The 16,765-nt window shown below is 45.6% G+C and overlaps 2 protein-coding genes across 3 annotated transcripts; both read left to right on the forward strand.

Moving 5' to 3' along the window:
• Positions 1-145: 145 nt before the first annotated feature.
• LOC146677518 (uncharacterized) lies at positions 146-2,082 on the forward strand. Of its 2 annotated transcripts, none has more exons than XM_085423333.1 (2): positions 146-379; positions 543-2,082. In XM_085423333.1, the coding sequence occupies exon 2, from the start codon at positions 624-626 to the stop codon at positions 1,368-1,370; it is 747 nt and encodes a 248-aa protein (XP_085279459.1). In that variant the 5' UTR covers positions 146-379; positions 543-623; the 3' UTR covers positions 1,371-2,082. The 2 variants fall into 2 exon arrangements, with proteins under 2 accessions (XP_085279459.1, XP_085279469.1); XM_085423343.1 differs by having other exon boundaries at positions 648-2,082.
• A 1,033-nt stretch (positions 2,083-3,115) lies between these two features.
• On the forward strand, positions 3,116-16,464 carry nsd1a (nuclear receptor binding SET domain protein 1a). Its single transcript, XM_085423368.1, has 23 exons — positions 3,116-3,518; positions 4,082-4,947; positions 5,292-5,433; positions 5,580-5,752; positions 5,837-7,628; positions 7,724-7,839; positions 8,792-9,011; positions 9,116-9,219; positions 9,324-9,383; positions 9,483-9,677; positions 9,773-9,865; positions 9,975-10,098; positions 10,180-10,380; positions 11,766-11,945; positions 12,646-12,802; positions 12,895-13,100; positions 13,185-13,297; positions 13,390-13,659; positions 13,756-13,872; positions 13,984-14,125; positions 14,256-14,362; positions 14,470-14,674; positions 14,970-16,464. The coding sequence occupies exons 2-23, from the start codon at positions 4,099-4,101 to the stop codon at positions 15,734-15,736; spliced, it is 6,333 nt and encodes a 2,110-aa protein (XP_085279494.1). The 5' UTR covers positions 3,116-3,518; positions 4,082-4,098; the 3' UTR covers positions 15,737-16,464.
• The last annotated feature ends 301 nt before the right edge of the window (positions 16,465-16,765 follow it).

Consider the following 16,765-nt stretch of genomic DNA (forward strand, 5'->3'; position numbering starts at 1 on the left):
GCTACCACAGTTCCATGCTTCACTACTAGATACATTTTTGATACTTTTCCGATTCTACAGAAACCCATTACGTCACACGGATCAGTCCCTACGTTTCTTGAACGCTTTTATTGCGCATGCGCAGTTGTTGTCTGCTGGTTAAATTTTTTTTTTTCCTTTTTTTTTCTGGGTGAAAATGGCTGCCACTCTCATCCAAACCTCTGCGTAGAGGATTAACTGAGCGTTGAAATATGCAGCAGACCCGCTTCGAGACAACACTCGCAGACGCCAGGGCGTAGTTTGTGCAGTGCCTTCACAAAGATGTTGTGGCCGTCAGGGAGAGGAAGCGTAGACGAGTCGAAATTAACCCTTTCCACTCCAACGTCCACCAACAAATGAGGTACGAACTGTTCATCTTTCGCTCTTTGAGTAGTTCGGCGATCTAGTAATCCAGTAATCATTTAAATTTATTGTTATGCATGCCGTGCATTTTTGCAAACTATGACTCTGTTTGAACATGTTTATTTCGGACATCACTTATCTTTGTTTGTTTTGTGTTGCAGTGCTAAAAAGGCCTGTTTGAGCCACTAGAAGTCAGCTACTAAAAACTGGATTGTCAGTAAAACACGTGGCTTTTCTAGCTCATGTATTTCTATGTACCCCAACAGAAAATGATGCACCAAGTGACCACCAGCAGCAGTGACTATTGCATGAGTGCACTAACAGAGGACTGTCATCCAGGCAGCCACTTTGATTTATGTAGTACACAGTCCAACAAATTCTACCCCTCTCCGACAAACCCTGGTTTGCAGCTGTCCCTCGCCGGCCTTGCCCCTTTGCCACAGGGCATGCACAAAGCCATGGCGTGCCAGTTACAAGACACCCAGAATGACTTCCAGCCACAGGCTGTGAGAATCAGAGCCGGTGAAGCTCTAGGGCCTGAGGGCTCTAAGAGAAAGAAGGGCACAGCGAAGTCAGGGCGGAGAGGGAGGCCATCGGGGACCACAAAGTTAGCTGGGTACCGTACAAGTACTGGACGTCCACTTGGGACAACTAGAGCAGCCGGTTTCAAGACAAGCCCAGGTAGGCCCCTTGGAACCACCAAAGCTGCAGGATACAAGGTGAGCCCTGGGAGACCGCCTGGCAGCATCAAGAGCCTCACTCGCCTCAAGAAGCTAGAATTCGGATGTGACGGCACCAGCAAGCTGGACTTTAGCAACTGCAGTGCTCCCAAGAAGCTGGACTTCACTAGCTGTGATGTTTCATCTTTTCCATACACCATGATGGAGAAAAGAGAACTTTGTGAGCACGGTAGCAATAAAGTGGATGAAACCACAGAGATAAATTCTGCAGCTGCTTCCCCAGTGTTTGAAAAACATTTGGTTGCATGAAGAAGAGGACTAGAAGGAATTGTGGCATTTCATGTATGCTGGGAGAAAAAGTTGTTTTATCATTTACTGTGGTTCTAAGTTTTCATTGTACAGTGATTGGCATTCTCATCATCCTTTCCTAATAAACAGCTGAATCACAAATATGTTGCTCCAGTGTGGCAGAGGTGCATGCACATGAAATGACACCAGTCAGTATAGTTAGTGGTTCAGACCTCAGTAACCCTGATGTATTCCTCTGAATTGTGACATGTTCTCTTACTCTGTTCTAAGACATGAATATGTTTGTTTGTGTGACATTTTCTACATGCATATACATTTTAGAACAAAAAAAATTTAATGAAACCAAATCTTTCCCGAGCATAAATATGTAACCATGTAGTCGTCCTTTGTGTTTTGTCCGCTTGTCTATTATGTGGTTTATTTTGTGATACAATTCAGGAAAGCAGGAGCCCTGCGGTACGTTTTTATTGACTCAAACTGGTAAAGCTTAAAGCATAATACCCCCTTTGTTTCTGCACTTTGTAAATATAGTTTGCATCATGTATTGTAACAGCCTGTTTCCATATCCACAGTCACTCGATAAGCACTCCCACTTGTGCATGTATGTTAGACTGATCAGTAGAGGGGGAAACGACTAATGCTTTGTGGAATATGTAATAATAATAATGATTTCCTGTATGTGAAGCCAAAATAAAAGAAAGAAATCGTCTTTTTCACAGTTTCCTGTCACTTGTAATTCTTGCTCTGGACACAAGGGGGCTTGAGTCCTGTGACATGACACTCACTTTATCATAATACCTTTATTTACACCTTGTTAGACTAATTTAGGGCGTACCGACGTTTATGATCTTACTTTTTGGGCGTGTTTTTACCAGGTACGTGACAGAAGAAGAGGTTAAAAAAACTATAGGTCATGTTTTTTTGGGTGAAGCCGCCATGATGTGAGCTGCGTCTTCAATCTTTGTGTTCTGTACATGATAATTCACCATAGAAGTGCACCGCCTTTGGAGACATAAACATACCACAGTGTATGATATTAAACATTTTAAAAGCCGGCAGAGGGTAGCTGCTCTGCTGACAAGTCGGCATGTAACTGCACGCTCTTTGATCTGAGGACTGGCCCACTGCAGCGAGCCTTTTGTGCTTCTCTGTTTCAGTTTGCGCGTTTGTGGATCTGCTTCAGTTAGAGCAACAAGACACGCAACAAACCATCAAAGTTACGTGCCGGCGGGCTGAAAACGGACGCCGACAGATTTTTTTTAATCACAGGAAACCAAAAGAAAGAAACCCGTTCATATGCTCAATGCCTCAACTCTCGATCGTGCTTTCCTGAGCGCCTGGCGGCCTGTTTCCTCATGTCAGCGCTCCGTGGAGAGCCAACATGGCGCGCGGAGAGTGTGATTTGACCGGAAAGGCCGTGTGGTTATTATCGGTGTGCAGTCTTTTTTTTCTTCTTTCCTATATGGTCGATCTTTCTCCTCCTACACACACACAGGCACACACACCCGCACACAGGCCTGCATCAACTAGGAAAGTTAAACAATAGGACTGAAGGTGGAGGGGGGTTACAGCAGAAACGGGACAAACTACTTAGAAATCCGTTGCCTTCATTTACGATTACTACATACCAATAATTACTGCAAACTTCACCTGGGTGTGCACGCGTGCGAGCGTGCGTGTTTGTCGTGCGTCCGTGCTCGCCAGTGTGTGCACGCGTGCACGCGGAGGGTGAGTGTCACGGCCCTCTACAGACGGGGGGTTGGGTAGCATTGCGGATTGGTTACTGCTCACCAACACACAGCCTGGGCTTGTTTTAACATAACCAGGGGCACATCGACAAGCAGGCAAAAAATAATAATAATAACCATGTAGTAAATAAACTGCTGTGGCTGTTACAGGACCGGTTGTGGCTCACTGAAGACGTTGCGGCGTAATGGAGCAGTCGGCTGTTATTTTTTATTTAAGGTGACATTTTTTTAAGAGGGCCGACGCTGATGAAGCGAGAATGAGAGCCGTGCCTTGGCCTACTACTAGTGCTGCTGCAGCTGGGATTGTGGAGATCTGCTTTCACAAACCGAGAGAAACACTCGCCTGGTGCCACATTATCAAAGAGCAGCTGCTGGCTTCGCGATGACCGACCTCCAAACGGTGGGTTTTTCGCCTTTTTTTCCACGTGTTGATAGTGCGGTGAACTTGTAGTGCCGATCAGACCTTTTTTTCGTGAGTTAATAGTAGCTTCCTATGTCGGTGTGCGGCTGTAGCTTGTTTGTGTGAGCCACTGACTGTTTCTGTGATGGCTCAGTGTCACCTCCTCTACTACAGCTTCAGCGCTCCTCCATTGACTGTACAAGTCAGCGATCGCCGGGGTGACCCACATTTAGCAGACAAAGCGCTGTTATTTTCTAATAGTTTGTGAATGAAGTGTGTGAGCACGGTTGTTTTCTGTGTTTTGTCTTGTGCCGTACGACTGGCCTCTAGAATGGAGGCCATGCAATGTCGGCTTATCGGCGTGTGTGTGTGTGTGGGTGCCTGTGTATGTGTGTGTACGCGCGCACTGGCCATGGCTGGACCTTCATGGATATGCTTCTGATATTTATCACTGTACAAGCCACTTTGTTTACACATCTCTATAAGCACACAGGAGTGTATTTAGAGAGAAACTTCTATGGCACGTTTACCTTGTCTAACCCTGCCTGTGTTTCATTTGACAGGATGTAGGCATGACAACATGAAGCAGTCATACAGACCGGGTCTTAGGGTAGGCTCAGTGTTTGGCTCAGGCCCGCCAGAGCTGAGGCCCCACAATGGCCCTGTGAGCACTTCCTATGGAAACCAATGTGGCATTGTGAAGCGAGGATCAGACCAGTCATCAACTGTGCAGCTGCCATCCTCCAGCCTCAAACAACCCGCTTTACTAGGGTACAATCAGACTAACCGATCTAAAAGCTACAGTTCTTTGAGGAGGCCCTACGACCTGAACACTGCGATCAACAAACCTGACCCAGAAAGGGACCTTCATCCTCGGAACAACTTGCTCTGTGCAAGCCCAATTAGCGACGACGACGATGATGAGTTTGAGGCGCCAACTGTCCAGTTGCCTCCTTCTCCAGGCAACAATGACATGGAGCCTGTTGGGACTCTGCCGGACATGAGCAGAAATGGTTTCTTCCTACACAGTCCTGACAGCTTCGAGCGCTGTTCCCCCATTCCAAACGGATGCCTGCATTTTGAGTCCACACTATTTGACAGCAGCGATGTAAAGGGGGACGATGAGGAGGGGGACAGCGGCGAGGAACTCGCGCCTTTTGGCCACTCCCCACAGCCGAGTCAGGATCGAACTGTTACAGAGTGTAAGACCACATGCGACTCAGGGGTGGATAAAAGAACATACAAACCTACAGTCTTTAATCTAATGTCCAAAACTATATCTGAGCTCAACCCTACACTAAGCCCCAGCGCGCTGCCAGACATCTCCATGAGAGATGGGTGGAGTTTGGGTGAGGAATCTGACAGTGATGGTGAACTTCTCTCCCCTGTTGACCCAGGACTTATCTCACCAGGTGGCACCAACTCTAATGTGAGTATAAAACTCTTGAGATACAAACTTTGCAACTTCTGTACAACCAAATCCACACAAGTTTATGTGGCTATGTTATAATCAAGCATAGCTTAACTACCCTGAGCCACCAATATGCACGTACGCCATCTTCCAAGCTTTAAAATTTGACCCAAAAGAGTAGAAAACAGTTCAAATCTGAGGCCAGCAAAGCAATCAATGTGATGTTTTGTCATCACCATTAGAATTCAAAAGCGGATATCATCTATTCTTGTCATTATACGTGACAAGAATTTTGATTTGATACATGCAGCATTATTTTTTTTCTGTATCACTTATTATTGTGTTTTTCTTGTAATGATTAGTCCAACAGCCCAAAGAAAAGGCCTCTTCCTGCAGTGAAATACTTGGAAGGGGATTTGGTGTGGGCAAAATTCAACAGACGGCCGTGGTGGCCCTGTCAGGTCACAAGCGACCTGGACCAGGGGATTCACACTAAGATGAAAGGTGAGATTTGATGTAAATACTGATTATTTGACAGAAATCCGTTTCACACAACTTGACTGTTTTGTTGATAGTTTGTTGACGGCATTGTAGTGTATGTCAAAGTTCACACTGCTCTTTCTTCTTTTTAAAAAAACATTTTGATCCAGTTCCCAGTCCTCGTCCTTGCCGGATGTATTTCTTGGAAACGATTGGCGAGATTATAGAGTCTTCCTGGGTCCCAGGGAATGTTATTCTACCTTTTGAAGGAGGCCATCAGTTTGAAGACCTTCCTGTTCTCAGGCGGCGAGGGAAGCAGAAGGAGAAAGACTACAAGTATACGGTATAATTTGTGAAGTGAATCTTTGAAAATCTTTTGTTTGCTCACTGTGAACAATATTTCAGTAATTATATTACTTCTCTGCAGATACCCAAAAGTTTGCTGACTGCGTGGAAAGTCAGTGTAGCAGAAGCTGAGTATCTGCTCCCGGGTCGGCAAAGGAAAAGTGAAACTGTGCTGTCAGTGTCGGTCAAAGGAGATGAACGTATACCCAGCCCGCTCCCTAATGAGAAGGGACACAAGAGCCCGTCTGTCTCTGTGGACTCCAGTGAACCTCCAGCATCTTCTACAGCCTCCAATGGAAACGAGCACCATCTCATCAAAAACTCTACAAATCAAGGCAATAACAATAAAGCTCAGAAGAAGAAAAAGAAGTGTCTGTCAGACATATTTGGTCATATAGTTAGTGGATCAAAGGAATCCTCCACAGGCCAGCTTCACACAGCACCGCGTGCACTGAAAGAAGAGCCGAAGGACTCGCCTTATGCTGACCTGGATTCAGTTCCAATGCTGCATCGACCGAAACGCACAGCGCTGTCTCCAGTACACAGTATAGAGGTCCAAAGAGAAAAAAGTTCAACAAAGGCTAAAAAGAGTACAGAAAAAGTGAGCCGGGGTGCAGACTCATTTAGCAGCTTAAAAAACAAAAGGACATCAAAAAACACAAATTCTGGCCAGAGGTTGGACAGCTGTGTTGAAAGTGAAAAGACCTCGGTGGATCTTCCTGCCAGCAGTGGCCTGATGACGAGGGCTCTGCAGGCGGAGGAAGAGACCGATTTCAAAGATGCAGTGGCCACGAGCCACTTCTCAGCAGAAGCCTCTGCTGATGAGTCTCCTGCTAATACACCTACTAATGCTTCCATGAACACTGAAATGTCTCCTACTCGGGAATCCTCCTGCAGTGTATCACTGTCTGTAAACCACAGCTCTCCAAAAAGGCGTGCAAGGAAGCTTGATAAGAAGCTAATTCGTAATGGCTCATGGATTAAGTCCAAGTGTGTGGTCACGACTGAGTCCACTTTGCAACCTGTTAAGATCAAGACAGAAAGCACTGTCAGGGATATCACAACCACTTCTCAGTCCTTGTCCCTGTCACCGATGGATTCCTTTCCAGATATCCAGGAAATAAAGTTTAAATCTCTTGCAAAGGAGGACAGCAGTGACTCTGAAACTGCTGCATTTCGTACTGATTCCAATTATAAATTCAGTACTTTCCTGATGCTTCTGAAAGACCTGCATGATACCAGGGAAAAAGAAGGCAAACCGCTGACAATCCCTCCATCACCTGCCCTAATCAAAGAGGAACCCCTAGTGATCCCTGCTTCCACAGATGTTGACACTCCCAATGGTTCTTGTGAGGGATTAACTCATGGGGTCAAACTTGAAAATGGCAAGTCACGCAAATCCACAATACCCCACAGGACAGAGGAAAGGACAAAGATTAGGACTAAAGGCATCACTGGAACTGACACCAACCACTGTGAAGACTCTCCTGTTCGTACTCCGCCTGGAAGCTCAGAAAAGCAACGTAGGAAACAAAGATTACCCGCCAAACTTAAACTTAGCATATCTGGCCTTTCCTCCGACCTGGCCGACATGGCTTACGGCAGGGAGTTTGTTAGCGGCCATGCCGATTTGGCCGATTCTGGATCGGTTCCTGTTGTTGCTGCCGATCCTTCCACCAGCTACCTCGATAACAACTCAGAAGCCATGTTGGCTCCAAAGAAGCGCTGGCAGGTGGTTGAGGAGGCTGCCGAGAGGAAGGGTGAACTCCTGAGTGAGGCGTCTGATGAGATGATGGCATCACCAGATCTTGAACCGGGGGCTGAGAAGTGCACGGAGAGCGACTCGCATTTGTCCGACGGAAGCAGCTCAGCCGGTAAGACAAAGCGCTCCTTTTGAGCTTCATCTCCAGAGCTGGTAAAATCAGTAAGTAAATGATACATAATTTATTATTCTCCTATTTTTATTTAGAGAACAAACGCCTCCGGAAACCCACCAAACGTCTGTTGGAGTCGACCGAGGAGTACGAACAAATATTTGCCCCAAAAAAGAGATCAAAGAAGCACTTGTCAGAATCTTCCCAAATGGTAAGAAATGTATGATTCATTTTCCTTTTAATAAAAATGGAAGTAAGCAGCCTCTTTCAAGCTATAAATACAACGCAAGTGCTACCTGTACAGTCTTTAGTGTTGAGTTTGTTGACACCCTAAGGCTCCACGCAGTATATCCACAGGGGCCTGCTTTAAAGCAAAATTCATGCTTTAAAGCATGAATTTTGTGCGGTATCATTTAAAAGTGAATCTTTAGAGATGGGAACAATTTACACCAATAAAACAAGCAGATTGTGTCCATAACTCCCTCCCGCGTTATCACTGGGACAATAGAAAACAATCTGTCATGAAATCACTCCCAGCTGTTAATATTTAAGCCCGTTCACATACTCATCTGATGCTAAGCTCCAACCAGCTGGATTGGTGTGAGGATTATGAGGTCCTTGGAAAGTTTTGTTCCCTGGAAGCGGTCCCTAAGAACCTCTAGCTTACAGCATATATTGTCCTTAAAGGCATGTTTAAGAAATGTGCATCCTGTATATATTGTGCACATACAATACAATATAAGGTATAGCTGTAGCCTTTTTGCTTTTCTGTATATTCACACCCATTTTAAAAAGACAGATATTTCTGTTTATCCGGTTGACCCATCTAGAATTACCCACTCAGTAGACATAAAGCATATCTCTTTGTACTTTGCCAGAATTAAATAAAGTAAATAAAGTGAATTGCTTTCAAATCAGGCAATAACATCATTCTGATTATGCCTTGATACATCAGCCTATTGTTTTGACATTTAAGGTTTTTTGGGTTGAGTGATAATAAGATATAATTGTAGAAACAAATTTGATAAACAACAGCTATGGCTGCTACATGTTGCTGGAACATGTTGCCGCCACAGTGCACGGAAACGATTGCCCCGTGGTTAGTTTAAAACCTCTTATGTGATGGATTTCAGCAGTGCTTTGTTGTCAATGTGTACATTCAGCAGACTTCAGGGATTGCAGCACTCCACGACCTCAGCATCACGTCAGAGACTGTTACCCCAGCCTCTCCATCAGACGAGCCCGCCGAGGCTCCGGCACAGTTGGAAAAGAGTCCGTCTCAGGACGAGCTTTCTCCTGCAGCACCTTCGGTAGCTTCAGTCACGACACAGCCCCCCTTTGACCCAGACACCCCAGAGGAAACTGATCTACCTCCTGAACCAGGTAAATAAGCTAACAGCGTAACCGGTGTATTTACAACATCAACTATTTTTCCTGTCTCTTAGACGCTATTTTAAAATATGCAATACTGAATCGTTTTACTCCAGAGACGGAATTGTTAATCCAAGAAAGAAAGAGGCCGAGAAAGCTGTCGCACAAGGTGCTGGACTGTAGCATAGAAGAGGTGCCTGCTACTCCTGCAAAGAAGAAGGTAACTGAGATGACATTAGGTAGCTAGGAGCGTTTGTGATGGGGACAAAAGCTTTTTCTGTGAGCGCTCTGTAGTAGCACTGAAAGTATTTTTTTGTTCTACAGGAGCAAAAACGTCACAGTGCAATTACGTCAGAGGTGAAGGTGTTGGTGAAGAAAAGACAGGTACTAAAACCTCGTGATGTGGTTTCTCTGATTCTCGTATAACACCAAACAATATTATACTAGAATTAATCATAAAAAAAATCTCATCATATTGGATAGTTGGGATTTGTGAAGAACGACAAGCCCATGTTCAGCACATCCTCTCCTCCTGCTGCTGCTTCTGCTGCCTCCAAGCCCCCAGAGAGCAGATCTCCAAGCCCCAAAGGATCCAAGACCCCTAAGCAGGAGGCTGAGGTGGAGGCCTGCAGCACCGAGGAGAAACAAAACACTGGAACACTAACTCCCAAGGCCGAGGTATGTATGTCGTGCTGATAAGCTGCTGAGTTATTGGTCGTCCACCTGTGGTATTTCATTTACGAGCAGCACTTGACTAACAACTACCTCCGTAGGTGCTGCCGGCCGGCTGGAATGACAGTCTGTCCTCACAGGTGGATGTAAAAGGCAAAATAGGAGCTGCATCCTTGAAGGAGAGTGTCTGTCAGGTGAGAGGGAGTCTATCAGAAAGTCTAGATTTTCTGATTTGTGGCGCATTCCCTGTATTTGGGAGCAGTAAATCATTAGTCGGGCCTCTTCCTCCGTGTGTTTGAGCAGGTGTGTGAGAGGACGGGAGACCTGTTGGTGTGTGAAGGCCACTGTTACGGAGCTTTTCACCTACAGTGCATTGGCCTGTCGGCGCCTCCGAAGGGAAAATTCCTCTGTCGAGAATGCAACGCTGGTGGGTACGCCTGAAAGCACAAAAAATGCACGCTACGGCATACCTGAGTTTAATTCTTCTGGTTGTTAATGATCCTCTCAGGCGTTCACGCGTGCTTCGTGTGTAAGAAGTCCGGAGATGGGGTGAAGCGCTGCATAATCCCGCTGTGTGGGAAATTCTACCACACGGACTGTATAATGGCCTACTCGGCCACCCTGCCTCACAACAAAGGCTTCCGCTGCCCCCTGCATGTGTGCCTGTCCTGCCACATTACCAATCCCCTCAACATCTGCAGCTCTAAAGGTGAGCGCCACTGCTGGCTTTGATCCAACCAGCCATCTACTTTCTCCTCATCCAAGTTAGGCCTACCATACACCACAAGATGCTTCTATGTTAGTATGTTTTAAGATTTTGCTGAAACCAGGGTCGTTTTTTGCAAGACTTGAACCAGGTGACATGTGAGGTTTTTTAACAGGACAGTGAATTTAAAATAGAGCAGTAAAGATTTATTTAAAGTGTAGTGTTTTACCTTTAATTAGGAAATTAGGAAGGTTTAACAACTAGAATCAGTCTGGTTAGTAAGTGCAGTCATTTGTTTCCCGGGAGGAGACAAAAATCTATTTTGTGGTTGCTCAGGAAGAGCATCAGATGTTCAAATTTGCCAAATCACACATGGAGCTACCCGCTGTGGCCAGACCCTTGTGAATAGGGGAGCAGCTTAAAGTGGCTTTTAAACAGCCCACGAAAATGTGCTTAAAAGTAGATCTCCAGCTGGCTGATAGTTATTCCTTCATTTTCACCGTGGTTTATTATAAAAAAATCTGCATCCAGTCCAAAGAGGTGTTGATGCATGTAAAGGAAGTCTTGGATTCATAGCAGAAATAGCAGAAACTTTAGCAGTGAGCGCATCAACAACACCTTGGTTTATTCTTAAAAAGAAGGAATGCACTTATGAGCACTGCCCAACCAAGAAAAAAGGACCATGAGGACTAAAGAGAACGACTGAAGTGGATGATTGCAGAATTCTTTCCTCGGTTAAAAACCATCTTTTCAGAACATCTAGCCGAGTCAAGAGCACACTCGACGAGACAGGCGCGTCATTGTAAACATCTATAAAAAGGTGGCTTCATGAATGGAAATGCACAGTCTTTGTTTGCATGTCACTTGTTACTTTGAATATTGATGGCCTCTTTTGAACTCTGGATTATTTAAGGGCTTTGAATTTCATGCCTGGAGATATCAGGATTTGTTTCTGTGATTAAGCTTTTTCTTATGAATGACTCGGTGTCTTTGCATAAGCACAGGCTGACACTCGAGTATGTGATTCATTGCTCGTGTGTCATGTGAAATTAGGCACTTAGACTGAGATTTTTTTGACACTTACAGCCTCACCTACAGTACCAAGTGTACATCATAATCCTTGCTTTTTAGCAGTTTAAAGTGGCTTCATAAAATATTGACTGTGCAGGATTTTGGCATGTAATGCAGAGTTTTAATTCAGTGGACTGACGTGACTCCTTCAATGTGCTTTGTACTACGATCTCTCTTAATAATCCTGTAAGACTGAGTCTTATGTTCCAAATCCAGGGACAACATTTGGAGTGAAAGTGTTTTAAAATTGCTCCATAAATGGTATGTGTTGTTTTGTTTGCCTGAATTAAGCCGTGCTTCCTCTCACTTCCTCTCAGGTCGGTTGGCTCGATGCGTTCGCTGTCCCGTCGCCTATCACGGCAACGACAACTGCATGGCAGCGGGCAGCTTGGTGCTGGCGAACAACAGCTTCCTCTGTCCGAACCACTTCACTCCTCGCAAAGGCTGCAAGAACCACGAGCACATCAACGTTAGCTGGTGCTTTGTCTGCTCTGAAGGTGAGCGCAGTCTTGTAGCGTGTGCATATGTAAAAATGAGTTCAGGATTAAAACATGAGCTTTTAACAGACCTCCACTGTTCAAATGTTAAACAAAAAACACACACAAAGAAAGGCAGCTGTTCAGCGCCGGGCTTTATTATTAAATTCAACATAATGCGCTCCAAATTATTTTTATGCTCTCTCCCATTTTCCACTTAAATGCTCCCACTTGGCAAATATATATCTATAAATGTATTTCTGTTTCTTGTCTCTACTCACAAATCTGCCTCTGAAACCCAGCAGCTATAAAAACACACAGTTTGACTGCTGAAGTCACATGTTAATGTTTAATGCTCTTATTTCTGACACTGATTTAAATTAGTGCCACTGATCTCATTTAAATACACCGACTCACCTCATTTAGTCCTGAGTATCTACATTTGTACTGATTAGTGTCACTTGTAGTGGCACTATAATAAGTCAGTTACTGAATTAGCTTACCGCTGATGATAAATATTCAGCTTGGTGTTTATTTGCTGGCTTTACCTCACAAATGCTTACATTGGATATGGACTGTTCTCCCTTACCAACTTAGAAGAAAATTTGCAGGCCCGTGTGACCTTGTAATCACTGTTCAAAACATAACTACGGACTGTTGCAGGCCATATTATGGCGTGTTATAAAAAAGCTCCCTAATCACTCATGGGTTGCGTTTCTAGGGGGCAGTCTGCTGTGCTGTGAAGCCTGTCCTGCTGCTTTCCATCGGGAATGCTTGAATATGGAGATGCCACAGGGTAGCTGGTTCTGCAACGACTGCAAAGCTGGAAAGAAGCCCCGTATTAAGGACATCCTGTGGGTCAAGTGGGGGCGTTACAGGTAGGTTAACAACACTGGCAATCACACAGAGGCTCTGGCTAACAACTACTGGAGCCATATTTGTATTTCTGAAACCCGCTGTGTCTCTTCAGGTGGTGGCCTGCTGAAGTTTGCCTGACCAAAGAGGTCCCAAATAACATCTTAAGGATGAAACATGAGGTGGGAGAGTTCCCTGTGCAGTTCTTTGGCTCCAAAGATTTCGTGTGGACATACCAGGCCAGAGTGTTTCCCTACATGGAGGGCGATACTCACAATATAGAAAAAATGGGCAAGGGTGCAGATGCAGTGTACAAAAAGGGTGCGTGCTTAAGGTTGCTGAGTGCAGCTTGATTCTTGGTGTAAGGTGCATGTTTAATAGTAAAGATCGTGTGTCTCTTTGTAGCACTGAACGAAGCGGCCGAGCGGTTCAAAGAGCTTCAGGCAGAAAAGGAGCTGAAGCAGCTTCAGGAGGACAGAAAGAATGACAAGAAGCCTCCTCCATACAGACACATTAGGGTACCGTTTGTACATCTGTGCTCATCTAGCCAATGGCAGAGCAGTTAACTGACGAGTGCTGTTAAAATCTCACCCCTGTCTCTGTTTCTTAGGTAAACCGGCCGATTGGGAAGGTGCAGATTATCACCGCTGACCTCTCGGAGGTTCCACGATGTAACTGCAAGGCGCTTGACGAGAACCCGTGCGGCATCGACTCTGAGTGCATTAACCGTATGCTGATGTACGAGTGTCACCCTCAGGTGTGCGCGGCAGGGGACCGATGCCAAAATCAATCTTTCACAAAGCGCCAGTACACACCTGTGGAGATTTTCAGGACTCTGTCCTGCGGCTGGGGTTTGCGTGGCTTCTCGGACATCAGGAAGGTGGGTCGGAAGTGAATCAAGCCAGCATTGATCGCTTTAGTTGTAACCACATTTTACTTATTCCTCGGTTTCTCCGTCTCTTTTTGTCTCTCCCAGGGAGCTTTTATCAGTGAATACGTGGGCGAGGTGATAGATGAAGAAGAATGCCGCGCCAGGATCAGGCACGCTCAGGAGAATGACATCTGCAACTTCTACATGCTTACACTGGACAAAGTAAGTATCTGAGTCAAATACCAACAGATGCAGCCTGAACGCGGCACGCTTGATTAACAGTGCAGATTGGATGACGTGTCCACACTGATTTGCGCTTTTTTTCCACTCCAGGATCGCATCATTGACGCGGGGCCCAAAGGCAACCAGGCTCGCTTCATGAATCACAGCTGCCAGCCAAACTGTGAGACTCAGAAGTGGACTGTGAATGGGGACACCAGAGTGGGGCTGTTTGCTTTACAAGACATCCCAAAAGGTTTGATAGTTTGTTTTTTGTTTGGGGTTATTTAATTTTTTTAACATTTTTAGGAGGGGAGGGTTGTATTGAACAAGATCATCCAGATTATTTTAATTACACATCCGATCTAATGCAACAACTACTTTAGGTGAGGAGCTGACTTTCAACTACAACCTGGAGTGTCGTGGCAATGGGAAGACCGCCTGTAAATGTGGAGCACCCAACTGTAGTGGTTTCCTGGGTGTCCGGCCAAAGGTAAAACTTTATATTTATTCACAACTTTACCTTCAGTTAAATGATCCTCTGACCGCACTTACAAGAAGAGCTGCCTTGTGACCTTCCTGTTCCTCGTCCTCGTATAGAACCAGCCAGCAGCTGAGAAAATGAAACCTAAGGAAGGAAAACGGAAGGGTACTATGAAGAAGAAGACCAAGCAAGAGGTGACCAAGGAGAGGGAAGATGAGTGCTTCAGCTGTGGTGACGGGGGTCAGATAGTTTCCTGTAAGAAGCCGGGCTGCCCAAAGGTCTATCATGCTGACTGCCTCAACCTGGCCAAGAGGCCTGCAGGCAAGTAGACTTTAAGGAGAGCACACAATATGATAGCCGTGTGTAGCCAATCGTTTTTTACATCAAGCTCTCAGGGGGTTTGAATATCCTCAAGCATGCATGGAGCAAACAGAGGTGACTGGGTGGTTTCTGAGGTGAAGGTTCTCCAAAAAAGGCAAAAATAAAATGTAGTTTTGATGAACGTGAACTTGAAGAGAAATGTTAATTATTATATTTTTGTTAGCTATTTGTGAGTCAAAAATCGTACTATTTGCGCATGTTTATTGTATTCATTCCACATTTGATTTGCCTGCAGGCCGATGGGAGTGTCCATGGCACCAGTGTGACGTATGTGGCAAGGAGGCGGCTTCATTCTGTGAGATGTGCCCCAACTCGTACTGTAAGGAGCACAGAGAAGGCATGCTCTTCATCTCCAAGCTGGACGGCAAGTTGTCCTGCAGCGAGCACGACCCCTGTGGGCCCGACCCGCTAGAGCCAGGGGAGATACGTGAATACATGCCCAACACGACCTCCATGAGGCCCGGGGCTGTTGATGCGCCCGTCGCCCCTTCTTTCGTCCCAGTCACCAGACGAGTGGCTCCTTCCGCTCCCGTCTCTGCCCCGGCCAGCCAAGCGACTTCATCGAGGCAAGCGCCTCCTCCTCGTCTCTACATCAACACCAAGACTGCTACCTCAAGCTTCGTCCCCTCCGGCAGGTCCTACCTCATGGGCAGAACTGACGAGAAAGCTCTCCCCACTCCTGCCTCCTCCAAGGCAGAGAGAGAGGACGGGGAGGTGGAGGATGGGGAGGTGTGCGGGTTGGACGTGGACGGTGTGGACGACGACGATGAAGAAGACGAAGAAGAGGGCGATGAGGAAGAGAACGATATGGAGGAGATGGAGATAGTAGAGGACGAGGAGGATGAGCCACTGTATGGAGGAAATCTGCCAGAGGATGATGAGGAGGAGGACGAGGGCGGGGACGAGTATGACACTTGGGGTGATTATGTGGAGGAAGACGACGGAGAGGTGGAGGGCGAGGACTCGGAGGACTGGGGGAGAGTGGAGGATGATGACAAGTGACTGTTCATCCTGTCCTTCCTTATATCTCAGCAGCAAAACTCAGTAGACATTGAAAGGCCTGAAAGAGTTTCATATTTTGGTACCTACTTGAATGCAACACTGCCTTCACTTTGGTACAACATTGCCTTCTCATCTGCACACCGCTGGACTGACAGCAGGGATGAGTACTGGTGCTAAGGCTTCGACGGCTGCTTCACTCAGCCCCTTTCTACTTCTGTTGATATGTATGTGTCTGGTGCTGTTTTGTTCTCTTGTTGTCTCTCTTAACAATGTTTACATTTTTTGGCCTTTTTTTTTTTTTTTTTTTTTTAAGAAAAAAAAAAAAACCTGTTTGGATTATAAGAAAAAAAGGTGGGAAGCTTCACCTGACCAAACTGTCATCTTAAGGGCATCTTATGTTGTTGTTACTGTCTTAACTTTGTCTTTCCAATCAGAGGAGTCCTCAAAACATTGTTCTCACATGTCCGTGTTACAGTTAGGCAGAGGGAGTACCTGCCTGGTGCTTGTGACGAATGCAGAAATGAACCCACTGGAGTCTTCTTGCTATAAATGATCTTCTCACAACAAAAACTACCCCAGTTTCTTTTATTTGACAACAAGTAGCTCACAGCTCAGGAGCTTTGGCACAGAGAAATAAAAGACAAAAGCGTCATCTTCTCACAACCTAAACATGAATCACAGATGTTGCCAGTGTTGGTTTTATAACCGCTGCTGATGTTGCACTGACTAAATTAGAATAAAATCCTTGTACTTACTAGATCTCAGTATCCAAGGATCTGTCCACATGTAACAAGAAGAACCTTTTCTGAAGCATCTTTTATACTCATACACATTGCTGTTACTGGGTTGGACCACCTTTATGCTTTCAGAGCTGTCTTAAGTCATCATGCTCAAGAAATCAGTGTGTGAGGATTTGAGCTTTGTGACGTGACACCATTAAGCAGCCATCAGAAGATGGGTACATGGTGTAATACAAGAATGGACACAATTACTATTTTTTATTGCCAGCCAGATTTAATATGTCTACAT

Source organism: Rhamphochromis longiceps, linkage group LG2, assembly GCF_057381845.1.
Source record: "Rhamphochromis longiceps isolate RC_006_pf linkage group LG2, R_longiceps_female_GT1.1, whole genome shotgun sequence".
Classification (NCBI taxonomy): Eukaryota; Metazoa; Chordata; class Actinopteri; order Cichliformes; family Cichlidae; genus Rhamphochromis; species Rhamphochromis longiceps.

What these genes read in the sequence shown, in the direction of transcription:
- LOC146677518 (XM_085423333.1), top strand. Translation starts at nt 624, where the DNA reads ATGTATTTCTATGTACCCCAACAGAAAATGATGCACCAAGTGACCACC.
- nsd1a (XM_085423368.1), top strand. Translation starts at nt 4,099, where the DNA reads ATGAAGCAGTCATACAGACCGGGTCTTAGGGTAGGCTCAGTGTTTGGC. An exon ending in GTCAAGTGGGGGCGTTACAG is followed by an intron (nt 12,803 to 12,894) that starts GTAGGTTAACAA and finishes GTGTCTCTTCAG; the next exon opens with GTGGTGGCCTGCTGAAGTTT. An exon ending in CCTGGCCAAGAGGCCTGCAG is followed by an intron (nt 14,675 to 14,969) that starts GCAAGTAGACTT and finishes ATTTGCCTGCAG; the next exon opens with GCCGATGGGAGTGTCCATGG.